The sequence below is a fragment of the Gobio gobio genome (assembly GCF_949357685.1).
Source record: "Gobio gobio genome assembly, chromosome: 11".
Classification (NCBI taxonomy): domain Eukaryota; kingdom Metazoa; phylum Chordata; class Actinopteri; order Cypriniformes; family Gobionidae; genus Gobio; species Gobio gobio.
Window position 1 is genome coordinate 49,159,005 of NC_137104.1, and position 18,333 is coordinate 49,177,337.

The 18,333-nt window shown below is 39.1% G+C and overlaps 2 protein-coding genes across 2 annotated transcripts; both read left to right on the plus strand.

Annotated features, from left to right (window-relative positions):
* Window positions 1-264: 264 nt before the first annotated feature.
* LOC307133497 (C-type lectin domain family 4 member E-like) lies at window positions 265-7,810 on the plus strand (the record flags this gene model as incomplete). Its single annotated transcript, XM_079828579.1, has 8 exons — window positions 265-339; window positions 2,854-2,956; window positions 3,734-3,865; window positions 3,963-4,004; window positions 4,119-4,190; window positions 4,602-4,756; window positions 6,995-7,104; window positions 7,636-7,810. The coding sequence occupies 8 exons, from the start codon at window positions 265-267 to the stop codon at window positions 7,808-7,810; spliced, it is 864 nt and encodes a 287-aa protein (XP_079684705.1).
* A 5,454-nt stretch (window positions 7,811-13,264) lies between these two features.
* LOC307133692 (C-type lectin domain family 4 member C-like) lies at window positions 13,265-17,863 on the plus strand. Its single transcript, XM_079828903.1, has 8 exons — window positions 13,265-13,403; window positions 14,272-14,400; window positions 14,726-14,815; window positions 14,926-14,997; window positions 15,126-15,197; window positions 15,337-15,488; window positions 15,640-15,752; window positions 16,415-17,863. Exons 1-8 carry the CDS (start codon window positions 13,328-13,330, stop codon window positions 16,575-16,577), a joined length of 867 nt encoding a protein of 288 aa, XP_079685029.1. The 5' UTR covers window positions 13,265-13,327; the 3' UTR covers window positions 16,578-17,863.
* The last annotated feature ends 470 nt before the right edge of the window (window positions 17,864-18,333 follow it).

The following is an 18,333-nucleotide window of genomic DNA, read 5'->3' on the forward strand; positions in this document are numbered from 1 at the left end:
ACGTAGCAGCCGCAGTGCTGTCCTTCAGGACCAGTACGTGCTTGCCTAGTAGCGGCGATTTGAGGCGGCCCAGAGCAAGACGTACTGCTAACAACTCAAGGCAGTTGATGTGCCAATGCAGTTGAGGCCCCGTCCACAGACCCAAGACTGCATGCCCATTGTACGTGGCCCACCAGCCAGTGGTAGAGGCATCCGTGGAGACCACAGCATACCTGGACACTTCTTCTAGGGGAACTCTTGCCCGTAGAAGTGAAGAGTCCGATCATGGGATCCCAAGAGAGCAGTGGACATCTTGAAAAAGTTGCAGTGTCACACCCGTGTCATGCTCCCGATGCAAAGGTTAGACAATTTATTACATTTTATCAAATTTGTTACTCAATTTCTATAATAATAATATTTTTTATAATCTATCTATCTATCTATCTGTTTTGACAGAAACAAAACAAGTCTGCTTGGCTCCAAAGAGAAGAACAAAGTGCGCTGCATCCGCTTCTGTGTTTATACTAGGGCTGTCATTTTTGAGAAAAATCTAATTAGAACGGATATCAAATATCAAGCAATGTATTCGAATATATTGGAATGTCTACGAGCGCCGCCCCAAACTGAAAAAAAAAACCCCACAACAACAACAACAACAACAACAACACCGTAACGGAGATTCAATCACAAATTTATTAACAATCTGACAGGACTCAGGCCATAGCCTGTCTGGATAAACTAACTGTTAACTTAATGTTTGAAACAGCAGGTTATCAACTTAATCGATATGAAGTGCCACTATGCATAGCCAATCACAACATAAGGCTACATGGAAAAAAACAGTATAAGAACAGGCACAAACAATAACGTGACAACTTAAACAGCAGCAGGAGTACGGCCTATAGCCTAATTCATTTCTTTATATTGTTTGCTAGAAAAACTCAGGGCTCTCAAGTCTCACGCATTGGCCGTGAGACACACGTACTTCAACCCGTTCACACGCTCACACGCCACACTTTTTATTTCTCACACAGAGAAATTTCCAGGATAATGCCCACCAAGTTGCACTGCTATTAGGGGAATCAAGTGAGTTCCACATAGAGTTCGGAAGGCCCTGCCTACTGGTGGTTTAGTTTAATGTTTTCTTTCCAACATTTCTTAATTGTACATTCAAAAATATTTAAAACAATCTCATAACATTTTTCAGTGTAAATGATTTAATTTGATTGGCAACAGTCCTACAGTGTAGGACAAATTTAGATAAAAAAATTAGATTAGATCAAATTTAAGAATATAAAATGAAAGCTGAAGCATAGCCTATTTTTAATAAGTTTATGGGAAAATGCCCTTCATTAAAGGTAAAAAAAAATCAAAGATATGCAGATTTAAATATCTCAAAACTGATTGAACACTTGTGAGACTATTGCTTCAGAATAAATTATATTTACAACACAGTAAATTCTGAAAAAAAAAATTATGGATTATTAATTTGACTCTTCCCTGACATCTTTGAAATAGAGAAATGCAAGAATTAATACTATGCACGCACACACACAGAAAATGTTGAATTAAATAAAATAAAAATATTATTATTTATTTATTTATACAAATTAGTGTCATTTTTCAGATCAGAACCTCATCCCCACCCTGCTGCCGTCGCCAAAATCTCACTCTGAACTCAGTTCAAAACTTGAGAGCCCTGAACACTAATCTATCAACTTGATCTGGATCAAGTGCAGCTCTCTTTTTATTGACGATGTTCCCCGCGGTGGAGAACACTCGTTGGGAGTGCACAGACGTGCCTGGCACACACAGGTATTTGCGCGTCAATGTTGAGAGAAGTGGTTATCTTTAACGGTTACTTTACCATCTACGGTGTAGAAACCAAAATGTTTCCAGACACTACTTTTAAGATGGGTTGGGGTCGTAATTGTCCGCTCAGGCTGGCCGTTCTGAGAGTTTTCTTACATTTTCAAAACAGCTATTATTCACTTGATTTGGTCATGGGCCTACGCTACAATACGTTTAGAGCGCCCTCTATTGGATGAGATGGCAAACAATAAAAACCAAACGGTCTAATCATAGACTGTAAAAAATGTGCTACATGGCACTTTAAAAACCGGATAGTTTATTTATAGTTCGATTACGGATATTTCACGTCATGTTCAAATGCATATTTGAATATCGAATAAAAAGTGACAGCCCTAGTTTATACCCACACTGCGGGGCAGAGCACGAGATGCGAATCTCGCACGCCAATGTCCATTGACTCGTTCTGTATGAGGGACTCCCAGAAGTGATCCCAATACGTTGGGGATGTCGAATTTGACTGACTGAAAAGGAACCCTTGAATCTGCTTTTTTTTCACAGAACGATCTACTTCATGACAATCAGTCTGGCTACAAAAGTGGACACTCCATGGAGATGCCCAGCTATTTAGCAAGAGTGAACTCCAAACCATCTGTGCTTATCCTACTGGATCTGTCTGCTGCATTTGACACTGCAAACCACCAGATCCTCCACCATTTCTGACTTAAGCATCACTGTACTTAAATGCATTCAGTCTTAATCACCCTTTCCATGAAACCTTTAAAGATATGTCTTTGAGTTGTCACATAGTAAAAAAAAATAATAATAAAATAAAATTAAAATAAAATAGGTAAAGCAAGTGCACATAACAAACAAGGGAATGTTTTGAGGCACAATTGTCATTGGATTTCTACCATTCTGTATTTTGCCTTTGATAATGTTATTAGTCTTTTGATCTCATTTGCAGCTGCCCATGACTTCCTTTCCTTTCCGTTTCCTGTGTTACTTTTATGTCGGTGGTGAGACTGAGAAGTTTTTGTGACTTCCCTGCTCTTAATCACTCAGAGACAAGACGTCTGTCAGATTGATGAAATGGATTTAGTCTATGTAAATTCAGATTTCATACGTTCAACAACTTCATCCCGTGACAAATGCTCCCGATACAAAGGTTAGACAATTTGTCACCGTTTATCAATTTTGTTTCTCAATTTCTATAATAATAATGTTTTAATTTTTAATTATCTAACTATCTATCTATCTATCTATCTATCTATCTATCTATCTATCTATCTATCTATCTATCTATCTATCTATCTATCTATCTATCTATCTATCTATCTATCTATCTATCTATCTATCTATCTATCTATCTATCTGTCTCTCTGTCTCTCTATCTATCATCTTTACATTTTGAATAAATTAAATCAAACATCAAAGCACTAGAAGCTTCTTTTATTAAAAGCTTATTCTAAATGTCAGACTTCCTTCCTTCAAGAAATTGAACTATGGCTCAGTTCAGACTCTTTATTTTAATTCACACATACCACATACTGGTTTAAACCGGGTTTTTAGGGGGGGGGGGGGGGCTGCAACATAAAGTAAAATGTTGCATTTGCACTATAGAAAGTGCAAATGCAATAAAGCACTATAGAAATAAAGGTGACTTGACTCCTGTAAACAACGTGAGTATGCAGGTAGAAGGAACATTATTTATTTTTAAATAGGAATATGTTTATTTGGGGAAAAAAACATAATGCTGTAAAATAACAACACACTTAAATCTGTATTTAATGTGCATTTACTTATTTGCGTATTTGTCAAGTTCTTGTGTTTTACACAGCATAATGACAAAAATTGTTCTTGTCTATACTGTATTTGGTTTGTGTTTTAAACACTTTACTTGCACAGATAATTATTATAAACTTCACCTGACTTCTAATCACAGGTCAGAAGAACCTCAGGAAGGAAGTCGCTCTGCATAAATGGGCTAAAGTTCTCCTGACAGTTCTCCGTGTGTGTCTTGTCTTTGCTCTCGGAGGCGTCTGTACCCTGGCGGTGCTTCTGACACGTGCTACACGTAACTATTTCACATCTAAACTCCTCTTTCATGCCTAAATGTAAGCATTTGATATTCTGTTTATTTGTGTTGCATCTGTTGCTTTTTTAAATTTCAGATTTCAATGTGTCTGTGTCTGATCAGGACCACAACGCCACAGGTGAGGGAAATACAGCAACCAGAAAATTTCACTTCTGATTTGTGAATGAAAATAGCATAAACATCTAGGCTATCCAGCACTATCTGATCTGCACTGCGCTTCTTTGTTTTGCAGATTCCAAAGAACAGTTTGATGCGCTTCACAACCAGTATGAGGAGACACTTAGAAAGCTGAACAGATTGAACTGTACGTCTTAAAGGGGCTATATGCAACTTTTCCCCCAAAATAAACGTAACAATAGCCTTTTTATTTTGCCATTTATGACTCAAACATCTCCTGATGAGCATACTGACACCTTGTCCGCTCACAGTGGGTGCACCTATAAGCCTGTATCCTATTTTTCCTATTTTCTGTCGGGTCGGATTTTTCCCGCGCTGTCGGCAGATGTGACGTCCCCACCGCTGCGAGAGCGAGCAGAAAATACGAGCAGTTCTGTTTTTTGGCCACAGGTGTCAGTCGCGAGTTTAAATTTCAGAAAAACGCATATAGCCCCTTTAAGATTTGAGCCTTTTGCAAAGTTTAAATATCTTAAATAAGTACAATTATTAAAATTAAGAGAAAATAATTAATAATTGAATTGTCTCTCTTTCACTAAAGCCAGCACAGGTTGTGCACTTTGTGCCTTCCACTGGATTCACTTTGGGGGAAAGTGCTACTACTTCTCCACGGTCGAGATGAACTGGAAACAGAGTCGAGATCACTGTGTGAGTCTAGGAGGACATCTAGTGATCATAAACAGCCGAGCAGAGCAGGTGGGTTCTGCACTTCAACACTTCATACACTCCTATAAATAAAGGTTCTTAATTGGCATATATGGTTATGTGTATAACCGTTTAGCCTTTGGGCCTAATGGTTACAGATGTAGAGATGTCAGACTTGTAACCCGAAGGTTGCTGGTTCGATTCTCAATACACTCTAAAAAATGCTGGGTTCAAAATAACCCAAGTTGGGTTGAAAATGGACTAACCCAGCAATTGGGTTGTTTTAACCCGACCCTTGAGCAAGGCACCTAACCCCCAATCGAATGGCTGTCCACTGCTCCGGGTGTCCATGGTTTGCAGTGTGTTTGTTCACTACTCCCTGCTCCTAATGTCTGTGCACCAACTTGTATGGATTAAATACAGAGGACAAATTCCGAGCATGGGTTACTATACTCTGCCTTCAAGACACATCACATCATGTCAGTTTATAGGAGTGCTATTATGTTTTTTCACTTTTTCAACTTTAGCTATTTTAGCTATTTACATGGAATACACAAAAAAGGGGGCAGAGGCCTGGTTGAGCTTAGTCTCGCGTAGCCAGACCTTCAGACTGACAACAGAAGGTCGGGACTCTATCGCAGCTTTCATTGGTCAAGGACCGGCCAAGAAGATATTTGACTGACATGTAACGCGACCAATCACAGTTGTTGGTTTTGTTTCGCGTCATGTTTAGGGGCGTGAAAATGTAAAGTCAATGTCCCTGGAATAACAGACCGGCGTGCATAAGAAATTTACAAGAAACTTACCACTCTGAAACGTCCTGTGAAATCCATTCTGCACGATCCTCTTGTTCGTTAACATTGTCAGGGTCTGAATCGGGATCGAATTGGTTTGAAATTGACAACATCATTAATAATTACACTAGGCTAGAGCAGAAATCACAATTATGGACATGCGCTCAGCAGTGCTAATCACAGCATACTGGGCCAACTAACCAATCACAGCACATTTTGTATTTCGGAAGGAGGGGCTTCATCCAAACAGGAACTATTCTGCGTGTTCGAGACGAGACTGGGGAGAGAGGTTCTGTACTAATGAAAAATATGTGAAAAATAATGTTGTTTTTTAACAATCAAGCATATTCTAGTACACCCCAAAATCTAAATCAAGACTTCATAAAAGGACGAAATAGGACCTCTTTAAAGGGGATAGAATTTAAAAAAAAAACTTTTTATTGGTGACACCGGTGGCCGTTAAGTGAACTGCAGACACCAACTTCTGCGACAGATGAGGTTAATTAAAATTAAACTGTTGTGACAGTTTCCTTTGGATTTTTCCAGCATTTTCCCATCATCCTTTACATAAAAATCCGTCTAGGCTTTCATAGACAACCTAGGAAGGGAAGGTGTCGTTTTTTTAAAGTTTCATAACAAGCTGTTTACACATTGGCAGTAAAAAAAAGTGTGACAATTCTTACATATAACATCCATGAAAACTTTACATTGCACAGAAGGTTATTTCAAGTGGAGGTTCTTTAGATTATTAAAATGTTCTTCAGTTATTTTATATTTAGTTATTTTCTAAAAGTTATTTTAAGAACTGATCACTGAAAGATTATTTGGGCAACCAAAAAATGGTTCTTTTATAATAGCACTGTAAAAACCCTCTTTTGGTACATTTTACGAGTGTATATATTTATACTACTTGTAATGCATCCTTATGACATCTGATTTCATATTCTACCGTTAAAGATTGTTCATACTGATTGTTTATATATTGCACTAAAAAATGTTTTCTTTATAGGCCTGAATTAAGACTTCTTTACGACCACTGATGACATTTTAGCAATCAAAACGCTAAGCTGGAAAAATATATGCTAAACATTACTTTAAATATTAGGTCAACGTGAAACCATTTTTACTTCCATAACGAGGCATATTTCTGAGTGAAACTGAATGAAAGGCAAGAATTTTTTTCCATCTGTAGCTGATTTATTCATTTAGAAAACACTTTCATCCAAAGCTACTTACAAATGAGTAACCTCACAAACATTGTATTATTAAGAACCAACAATATTTGCAGTACATGATGCCAAGTTTCATGTATAAAATAGATTATAAGCTAAAGCAGAAGTTAAATGCAGAGAAGAATTATTGGAATTTCAGTTGTTTATGGTTGTGGTTTAGGTTTTTATTAGAAGAAGTGTGACTTCAGCTATTTATACAGTTCTCTGAACCGTATATCTTACATCTGATCTCACTGTTAAAACTTCCCTTTTTTCTCCATTAGGATTTTCTCACCTCTAAAGTTAAAGTGACGCACTGGATTGGTCTCAATGATCTGGACACTGAGGGTCACTGGGTTTGGGTGAACAACCAGCCACTTAATGATTCAGTAGAGTAAGAGCTTCATTTGTACGTTTAAAATTCAACCTTTGCATGGAAAAACAACCAATACTTGAACCATCCGGGTTATGATTGTAACCCTGGTTCCCTGAGAACAGGGAACAAGACACTGTATCCTGAGGCACGCTCCATTACCTCCTCCAGCTCTGAATACGCTGGGCAGGGGGGCTAAGCGGGTTCAGCCATTTCCGCAAAGAGTGGGCGTGTGTGCTCTTTACCTAGACATGCAACGCATAGGTTGTGTCTTCTGATGTCAGATACCTCAGACATGGATCTGCACACTTCCAAAAGCACTTGTCACTTGCCAAGATTCACTTATGTGTACTTCAGCAAAACAGTTCCTAGACGCCCCTTTTATACTTTCGGGTCGCACTAGTAGTGACATCATGGCTGTCACCGGCCAATAAGATTGTCGTGATTTTACAGTGCTTCAGTCATCAGTCACGCTGAGGCATTCCCCAATGTGTCTCAGGACGCAGTGCGAGTTCCCCTTCAGTAGATGTATTTTGTTTTTTCGTTCTGCAGATTCTGGATAAAGCGAGAGAATGGAGTCAGAGAGCCTGGTAACTGGACTAAAGGCCATCCTGCCGGGGAAGACTGTGCTAGTCTGGGACATCCTTGGGGAGAGATGGATTTCTGGACGGATGCTTTCTGTTTTCAAGAGAAAAGATTTGTGTGTGAAGCTGCTGCAGCGGTTTAATCCATTAAGTTTTCATCACTTTGAACGGAAATAAATGCATAGAAGCAGTTCATTTGTAATGCACTCATATGCCAATAATACTGAAAAAATATTTGTCTCCAGACATGATTAAATATATTGCTGTCCATTTAAAAATGAAGAGACAATTGTATTTGTCTCTTTTTAAGTTAATATATAAGACTTCTATAAAGGCACTTATTTAGTAATGTGGTATGAATAATAAAACAAACTGCAAACTCATATAACCCAACACCAGTTCAGAATCACCCACAGTTCAAGAATACGTTTCTTTCTTTTTTTATGTTGTCTTCAGTGATAATTTGTTGTAGCATTTGTGCATTGCAGTATTATAATTTTTTTCAGTATTATTAAATATTTTTACATCTATTTACAGGCTACAATAACATGCAAATGTTACAGGCCCCGTGCAGAAGGCCGTGTCGACAGATCAGAAAGTCCCTGTAAAAACAGGAAAAATTGAGGAGCAAACGTGTCAGCGTCGCACACAATAATCCCCAGCAACCGTTTATTCAATGGGGTGTTTTTTTTCACATTGTTTTCCTATAAAGCTTTTTCCTTATAGCACAAGTATCATTCTTTCTTTTTCTCTATTGTCAAAACACTGCACATTTCACATTTACATTTTTTTTCACAGAAACTAATAAATTTAAGCTTTCACATCACTCCTTTAAATCTCGTCGAGAGTCGAGATGGCGCCGAGGATGGCCGCAACGTCGCAAGCTCTGCTGAAACATTGTAGTTTTTTGTTTGTTCTGTTTATAGTTTTTGTGTTTTTTGTCTTGGATGTTGTCTGCCTCACTACGTACGACAGACAGACACTTTTGGACATTGGTTCGGCAATCGCACACCGAAAACCGGACTTTAAATTCTCCAGTGACGAACCGCTGCTTACAAACACAGCAGCGGATCCTTTTGTTTGGGCGGCCCGACCACGGAAACGCCGCCGGAGAAGGGGAAGCAGAGCCGGCGTGCTCATCAGATTAAGACGCCGCGCAAACCGACCCCCGCTTCCCAGTATTTTACTGGCAAATGTTCAGTCTCTGGACAATAAACTCTGCGAGCTGAGAGCACGGATCTCTTTCCAACGAGAGACGAGGGACTGCTGCATTATCTGCCTTACAGAAACTTGGATGTCCGCTGAGATTCCAGATTCGGCCATCGAAACCACGGGGTTCTCCGTGCATCGGATGGACAGAGAAAAAGATCTCTCCGGGAAAAGCAAAGGCGGGGGTGTGTGTTTTATGATCAACCGATCCTGGTGTGATCAGAGGAACGTACATTCTATCAAGTCTTTCTGTTCTCCTGATCTGGAATTTCTCACGGTTATGTGTCGACCATTCTGGCTACCGAGGGAATTCACAGCGGTCATCATCACAGCGGTGTATATTCCCCCACAAGCCGACACAGACCGGGCACTGAAGGAACTGTATAGGACAGTGAGTGAGCAGGAGACCGCGCATCCTGAGGCTGCGTTTATTGTGACCGGGGACTTTAACAAAGCCAACTTCAAGCGCATCGCACCCAAAAACCACCAACATGTTAGCTTCAACACACGAGGGAACCGAGTTCTGGATCATTGTTACTCTCCCTTCAAGGATGGTTACAAATCACTCCCGCGCCCACCATTTGGCAAATCGGATCACGCTTCCATCATCCTTCTGCCCGCTTACAGGCAGAGACTGAAACAGGAAGCACCCGCCCTCAGAACCATCCAGTGCTGGTCGGACCAATCGGACTCTATGCTACAAGACTGTTTTGATCACGCGGACTGGGAGATGTTCCGGTCGGCCTCTGATGACGACATCGAGGTCTACGCCGATAGCGTAACGTGTTTCATCAGGAAGTGCGTAGAAGACGTTGTTCCGACCAAAACAATACGGCTGTACCCCAATCAGAAGCCGTGGCTAAATGTGGATGTTCGCGCGGCACTCAATGCGCGGACCTTCGCCTTTAACTCCGGTAATGCGGAGGAGCATAAACAAGCAAGTTATGCCCTCCGGAAAACCATCAGAGCAGCAAAACGCCAGTACAGGGACAAGATTGAAGGACAGTTCAACACCACCGACTCCAGAAGCATGTGGAGGGGAATTAACACCATCACGGACTACAAAGGGAACACAAACTCCACCGTGAACACCGCTGCCTCTCTCCCGGACGAGCTAAACACCTTCTATGCTCGCTTTGAGGGAACTAACACCGCCCTCGCGGAGAGAGAGCTCGTGGCTGAAGATACAGAGGTTAGTGCACTCTCCGTATCTGTAGCGGATGTTACCCGATCCTTCCGGCGGGTGAACGTCCGTAAAGCCGCGGGTCCAGACGGCATTCCGGGCCGCGTCATCAGAGCGTGCGCGCGCCAACTGGCTGGAGTTTTCACGGACATTTTTAACCTGTCCCTCTCCCTGTCTGTGGTCCCCACATGCTTCAAAACGTCCACCATTGTTCCTGTACCGAAGCAAGCAAAAACCACCTGCTTAAACGACTGGCGTCCTGTTGCTCTGACCCCCATCATCAGCAAATGCTTTGAGAGACTAGTCAGAAACCACATCTGCTCTGTTCTCCCCCCCTCACTGGACCCACTGCAGTTTGCATACCGCAAAAACCGCTCCACTGATGATGCCATTTCATCCACTATTCACACTGCTCTCTCCCACCTGGAAAAGAGGAACACATATGTGAGAATGCTGTTTGTAGACTACAGCTCAGCATTCAACACCATTGTGCCCTCCATACTTGACATGAAACTCCGGGCTCTCGGCTTAAACAGCCTGTTATGCAGCTGGATCCTGGACTTCCTGTCAAACAGACGCCAGGTGGTCAGAATGGGCAGTAACATCTCCTCACCACTGACTCTCAACACTGGAGCCCCTCAGGGCTGTGTTCTCAGCCCACTCCTGTACTCCTTGTACACACATGACTGTGTGGCAACCCACAGCTCCAACACCATCATCAAGTTTGCTGACGATACGACGGTGGTAGGTCTCATCACTGACAATGATGAAACGGCCTACAGAGAGGAGGTGCACACTCTGACACGGTGGTGTCAGGAGCACAACCTCTCCCTCAACGTCAGCAAGACCAAGGAGCTGGTGGTGGACTTCAGGAGGAATGAGAGAGAACACCGCCCCATCACCATCGATGGAGCACCGGTGGAGAGAGTCAGCAGCTTCAAGTTCCTCGGTGTCCACATCACAGAGGAACTCTCATGGTCCGTCCACACCGAGGCCGTTGTGAAGAAGGCTCATCAGCGCCTTTTCTTCCTGCGACGGCTGAGGAGGTTTGGAATGAACCGCCACATCCTCACACGGTTCTACACCAGCACTACAGAGAGCCTGCTGACTGGCTGCATCACCACCTGGTACGGCAACAGTACCGCCCGCAGCCGCAAAGCCCTGCAAAGGGTTGTGCGCACGGCCAGCTGCATCATCGGAGGTGAGCTTCCCTCCCTCCAGGACATTTACGCCAGGCGGTGTGTGAAGAGAGCTCAGAGGATCATCAGAGACTCTAGCCACCCGAGCCATGGGCTGCTCTCACTGCTGCCATCAGGCAGACGGTACCGCAGCATCGGAACACGCACCAGCCGACTCCAGAACAGCTTCTTCCCACAAGCAATTAGACTCCTGAACTCTTGATCCATCAGGATCATAACACACACTGGACAGAATATCACTCAGCACAACCCACTGTCGATACACACACATTATATACACATTTATATAATTTATTATTTATCATATAGCACCTATTGCACATTGGATCTCTACTGTGAATAATAATGTATACTGTACATTGTATACTATTATTATTATTATTATAGCATAATGTATATTGTTTAATGTATGTTTTAGTGTGTATATTGTTTAAAGTATATTGTTTAAAGTATATTGTTTAAAGTATATGTATATTGTAAGTATGTGTATATTGGTTAAAGCTGTGAGAACCACACTCACATTGTGTAAATTATTTATTGTTTATTGTAGAGTTTACTGTGCTGTGAGTAATTGTGGGCGCATCAGTGTAATCTGATGCTGCTCTAAATGTTGTACATGTCATGTCGTGACTACTATGTTGCTCGGAACTGCACCAAGAATTTCACCTGCTGTTGCACTTGTGTACATGGCTGTGTGACAATAAAGTGATTTGATTTGATTTGATTTGATTTGATTTTTAATCAGCTAAGTCAAAAGGTATTTTATGCATATAAATAACATGACTGAACATGTAAGGCCTAAGAACATGAGACATACAGTTGCAAGAAAAAGTATGTGAACCGCTTGCAGAATCTGTGAAAATGTGAATAATTTTAACTGAATTAGAGGGATCATACAAACTGCATTATTTTTTATTTAATACTGTCCTGAATAAGATATTTTACATAAAATTGTTTACATATAGTCCACAAGACAATTGCTGAATTTATTAAAATGAACCGTTCAAAAGTTTATGAACCATTAATTCTCAATACGTGTCTTTCCCTGGATGATCCACGGCTGTTTTTTTTTTGTGTTTTTTTTGTGATGGTTGTTCATGCGTCTCTTGTTTGTCCTGAGCAGTTAAACTGCCCAATGTTCTTCATAAAAATCCTCCAGGTCCTGCACATTCTTCAGTTTTCCAGCATCTTTTGCACATTTGAACCCTCTCCAGCAGGGACTGCATGATTTTGAGATCCATCTTTTCACACTGAAGACAATTGAGGGACTCAAACACAATACTTTTTCTTGCAACTGTATATGTGAACCTACACATTTAACATTCTAGTTACTGATTTTATAATCAGAACTGCATTCATGTTACATTAACACTCATTGTTCCCTCTGCATTGGCAGGAAATAGAACAGCATTATATTTGTTTGCACTGGAATGTCAGTTTGAAACATTTGACTGGAGTGCATTGATATTTATACATACATGAACTCTAATAAACCAAACACAAATTTAATATAAGTAAACTGAATGCCATTACCTGGTAACTGGAGCCTGAATGAATCAAATTAAATGCATTTCAAGTACATTGTGTCACAGCATCCACAAAATGGCGGACGATCTACACATATTCAATATCTTCACAAACCGGAACATTTATACACAAAATATTTGCAACATACACATAGGAATTACATGACTAAGGAGCAAACGTGTCAGTGTCTCACATAATCCCCAAAACAATTTGGCCCTCATCAAAGTGGCTCAGAGTCAGATCATTATTCCTGCCCATTTCTCTTGAATCCAACACGTTTATCATGAGAACGGATTGCTTGCTTAACATCTAATCCTCCCAGACCTTAAGATGTGGCCTTGTTAGGAGAAGATCAACAATATTCAGCTCATCAGAGTATATCATTCATGTAATATTAGTTGCTAAAGATTTGTTCTTCAGACTCATAACTGCATTATTTCCTCTCTATTAAAGAGAATGACCTTTTATGTGACTTCCTTATTCTGAATAAACTCCAGCAGCACTGAAGTCTCAGCGGACGTGTCTTCTGTCAGGCTCATGAAATGGATTCAATCTATGAAAATTCTGATTTCATACTTTCAACAGTTGCTTCAGATGAAAACTGCTCTCAACACAAAGGTAAGGCTGGGATGTTATCAGTATTTGCATTAGAATTGCTATTTCAAATATTTAGCACTGCAGTAACTATGTAAGGTTTTCTTATGTTCATTCAACAATTACACACTTGTCAGATGCTTTTATCCAAAGCGGCTTATATTGCATTCAAGGTAAACATATTATCCATTCATGTGTTCCCTGGGAATTAAACACTGTCATTTAAATAAAAAAGCTCCTAGCTCAGACAGTAGATCATGATGATCCCAACACCAAAGTCATGAAAGCAGAAAAAGTTCACATACAGTATTAAATGTAATATAATATTTGGATAAAAGCATCTGCCAAAAGCATAAATATATAAAAAAAAATTACAAAGAGTTTGCTTAAAGTAACAGTCATGTGTGAATTGGTTTACCACATGACTTCCTGTGAGTGGACTAAGTGACTAAGCCTATCATTGAACAGTGTTATATTTTTTCTAATGCCACGATAGAAATTTGTCATATGGACGTAGTTTCGACAAGATCTTTATTTCAAAGGTTTTGAGTCAGATATTTAATTACACAAATGCTTGTTTTCTCTAGCAGTGGTTTTGTTTTTATTTCAAACATCCAGTATGAAACTTACAACCCCAAATCAGAAAAAGTTGGGACAGTATGGAAAACGCAAAAAAAAAAAAAAAAAGAAGTGATTTCTAAATTTACTTTGACTTGTATTTCATTGCAGACAATATGAACAAAACATATTTCATGTTTTGTCTGGTCAACTTCATGTCATTTGTAAAAATGCATCCTTTCCTGTCATTCAGGAATGGTTCCAGACAGCAATGCTGCAATGATTCAAGGGTTCAGAAATAATTTCCTTTCTCTCGTCAAATTTCTAACCACAGGTTTTTTCACTGAAGAACAAGAAAGTGAGAGGAAAGTCAGTTCTTCTATGTGGACTAAAGTTCTTCTGACTCTTCTGGGTTTCTCTCTTGTTTTTGCTCTCGGAGGTCTCTGCGCTCTCTGGATGATTTGTGAGTATATCTGATACTAGATCTTTGCTCTGTTCAGTGTGGATGGACTGAGTTACTGTAAGTACTTCTGCTTGACCTCAATGCATAACAGTAGCATCATCACAAAATGCAATATTTAGTAGCTTTTATTTGTAAAATCCCACTTTTCAGTAAAGCTGTTTTATCAGGCAAGTGTTGTCAAACAAACCTCCATATTGAAGGTGTAAACTGCCATTACTAAACTCCATTCAAACTTTGTTTTGTAAATCATTTTAGTCTTAAGGGTGCATGTGTGTGACTTTCCTCTAAAACACATATTTTCCGCTGCTGCTTTTGTCTCAATCAGATAATCATAAGCTTGTTGATTTTGAATCACTGAATGAGCAGCACATCATGGTTTCAGAGCAACTGGCAGCTCAAGAGATCAACAGCACAGGTGAGAAAACTATATTTCATAAACGGTAGAGCACAGACATGTTTCATTAACAGTGTTGACTTTTCATTGAACTGACCGTGTGAGAAACTTTATCTGCTTTATCTTCTAAGTTATTCTAAGAGAACTAGAGGAACTTAAAACCAACTACACCAGAGTTAGAGAACAGCTTCTGCTTCATGTTGGTGAGTTGGCTTTTATTTGACATTTTCATTCATTTAAAAATGCCACAGTCTTCTTTTCTGACTTTGTTTTCTGAATTTTCTAAGAGGCTTCTTGTTTCTCCTTGGCTTTTTAATTGTCTTTTCACCAGAGATGAAGAAAGAGTTTAATGATCTTACAGCCAGATACAACACACTCAGAAAATGGCTGTCCTTTTACGATGGTGAGTGTTCATTTGTGCTTAGTGTTACACAAAGTGTGAATATTTTTGCACATGATAATGTGCATCTAATCCAATCAATAAAAAGTTAAAAAGAGTTTAATTACATCTTTTTTTTATTATTATTAATCATCATTCACAGCTCAGTCTTGTAATCTTGCTGTGGACGGCTGGATAGCTTGTCGTGGAAAGCTGTATTCATTCAGTTCTGATAAACTGAACTGGTGGAGCAGTCGAGATGTCTGTGTTTCAAAAGGAGCCGATCTGGTCACCATAACCAACCAATCAGAACAGGCAAGTCAGATCAGTTAGGAGTTAATTGATACTTTATGCAAGCGTAATGAAAACTTAAATCACGTCAGCTGAAAGTCAAGTTTTGATTAAAGTTTACCTATATACCAAACAATTATTTTACACTATTACTTATGTATATTTTCTCCTTTAGGATTTCCTGGTCTCTAAAATTAAAGAGACGCACTGGACTGGGCTCAATGATCTGGACACTGAAGGACACTGGGTTTGGGTGAACAACCAAACTCTCACTGAAACTGGAGTACAGTAAGAACTCATGTGTGATCTTTTTTTTAAGCTATTTATTTATTTTGTATTCGCAAATGGTAATGGATCCCCACATGGTCCTCTGTTGGTCATATGATAACGCTCCCGATATGACTTTAGGGGGACATTCCATTTTGGTTATTCTATGGTCACATAGCAATGTTTGTAAAGAGGATATTTTGGACATTAACAGAACATTCCCATACGGTTCACTATTAGTCAGATGGGGACGTTTAATTCGGGACTGCACTGCAACATATCTTGTTTAGTGCAGTGGTCTCAACACTATTCCCATAATGTTTGCAGGACCTTTAGGGGACTAACCTAGAATGTTATTTTTTGGTCCTATTCAAGTCCTTCCATAATGTTTTCTGAATGTTTTCAGAACATGTTTGTGTGGATCAATGTACACTGGGCTGCTTTGCAAATGAGGGTCAGTAAAACACAGGATTTGAATAAAAGTTGCTTCTCAAAGATGGATCAACACCAGCTGTTTTTCCAACTTCATGGGAACCATTCATCTCAATTGTCCAAAAACTGTAAACTTGGTTACTTGATCATTTTTTATTGCAAAAAAATGGTATTGCAAAACTAACTGTTTTTTTATTATTATTGGTTCAACCACAGACCGAAATGCATTATTACTTGTTTGTGTGTTAAAGGTTCTGGTTCAATGGAAGGCCAATACAACCTGATAACTGGAGAGTAGAGGATCCGTCTGGAGAGAACTGTGCTAGTTTGGGAGATCATAATGGCAATTTTCAATCTTGGTTTGATGCTTCTTGTAAAACAGAGAAAAGGTTCATCTGTGAAAAGGAATATTAATATACTGCTATCACCCAGCAAACATTATGACGTTTAATGACCGTTGAAAAGACGTCCCTCCGACACGTACCGTCATGGTTGAAAAATAGTTCCAAAATGAAAGTTGAACTGACGTCTTCGACATCATCTGGCCGTGAATACCACGTCTTTTCTGCGCGTCCCTGGACGTCTAAATGCGTCGTCTTCTGGATGTTTAAATGTGTCGTCTTCTGGATGTTTAAATGTGTTGCTGCATAATTTAAGTGTGTATATATAAGCCTGCATATTAAATAATCACACACCAATTATGTAACATTGTGAAATGCAATCAATTATGTCTTGGTTTACACACTTTCACAGGTTCTAAAAAGGTTCAAAATCGGTCCAGTCAGACCTGAACGTCCATGAAACGTTTTAATCACGTGTACATCACAAACAAGAACACATTTGTGGACATAAGCAAAAAGAAGCATGTTCTGATTTAGCAAAACATTGTATTGTTTTTGAACAGCCACAGATTTTCTTTCATTAATGTTTAACATCCATTAACCAAACTAAAATAACAATTACAAAATACTGAATTATCATTATATAAAGGGATAGTTCACCCAAAAATTTAAATTAATTTACTCACCCTCACGTTTCAAACCTATGAATTCCACATTTCTATGTTCTGCTGAACACAAAGATGTTTTAATTTTTTTTGTAACCAAGCAGGTCTTGCCTCCCATAAACTACCATTGTAGGGAAAAATGATTATGGTAGTTAATGGGAGGTGAGAACTACTTGGTTACAAACATTCTTCTAGGGTCTTTTCTGACCCCAAGGGACTTTTGCTCAAATAAAATAAAAAAATGTTCCTTTGTGCAAATGGCATGAGACTTTGTACAATTGTCAACACTCTAAATCTACAAATAAAAACAATTAATTGGATTGATATCTGTTTTTATGTTCGTGTGACAAAAAAAGTCACACTCAGGCCACTTAGAACATGGACAAAATTCATCCTCAAAAACAACACAGAACACGCATAAAGAAATGAAGTGGCACACTTCCAACAGTGCATAAAACATCCACAATGCAAAATGATCATGCTCAAACACACACATACAGGAATATTTGTTCAATTTGTTATTGCTGTTCAGTTCATAGCATTTTGATGTTCATGTTGTGTATTCTTTACTCAATATGTAATATAACTGTTAATTTCTGTAAATTTTTGTTCTGTTACAGTTAGTAACTGAAGTGTACATTCAATTTGTAGAATTATAAGAAAATCAGATGTTTGAAATAAAATGATCAATTCTAAAGACTCTGGTTTGATTCTAATCATAATGTAACATTGCAAAAATAAATTTCAGTACAAAACAAATACTAAACTTTGACAAAATTAATTAATTTTAATTGTTATAATTGTGATTTCATAACATTTAGATATGAATCCAACTGAAAAATACTTGTGAAAAATGTCTTTCAGTCAGTCAAATAGTAAGCAAATAGTGGAGCTTTGCAGCCATTTACTGGTAAAAGTCTTTTTTTTGTATTATTATAAAACTGTATTTTCCAAAGGATGGGCAAAAATCTTACACTAAACAATGTCAAATTATCCATGTTATCCCCACGAATGAAAGTTAGAAATTTGGGTCTTTTATAAAGTGAATTTTACATAAACTGATTTTGGGTTTTAATTTATTTATATAAATTTAACAATTATTATAAATTCTCCAAAAACTGCACAGATGTTGAGTATAAAAACATTAATAAACAGAGTAAAATT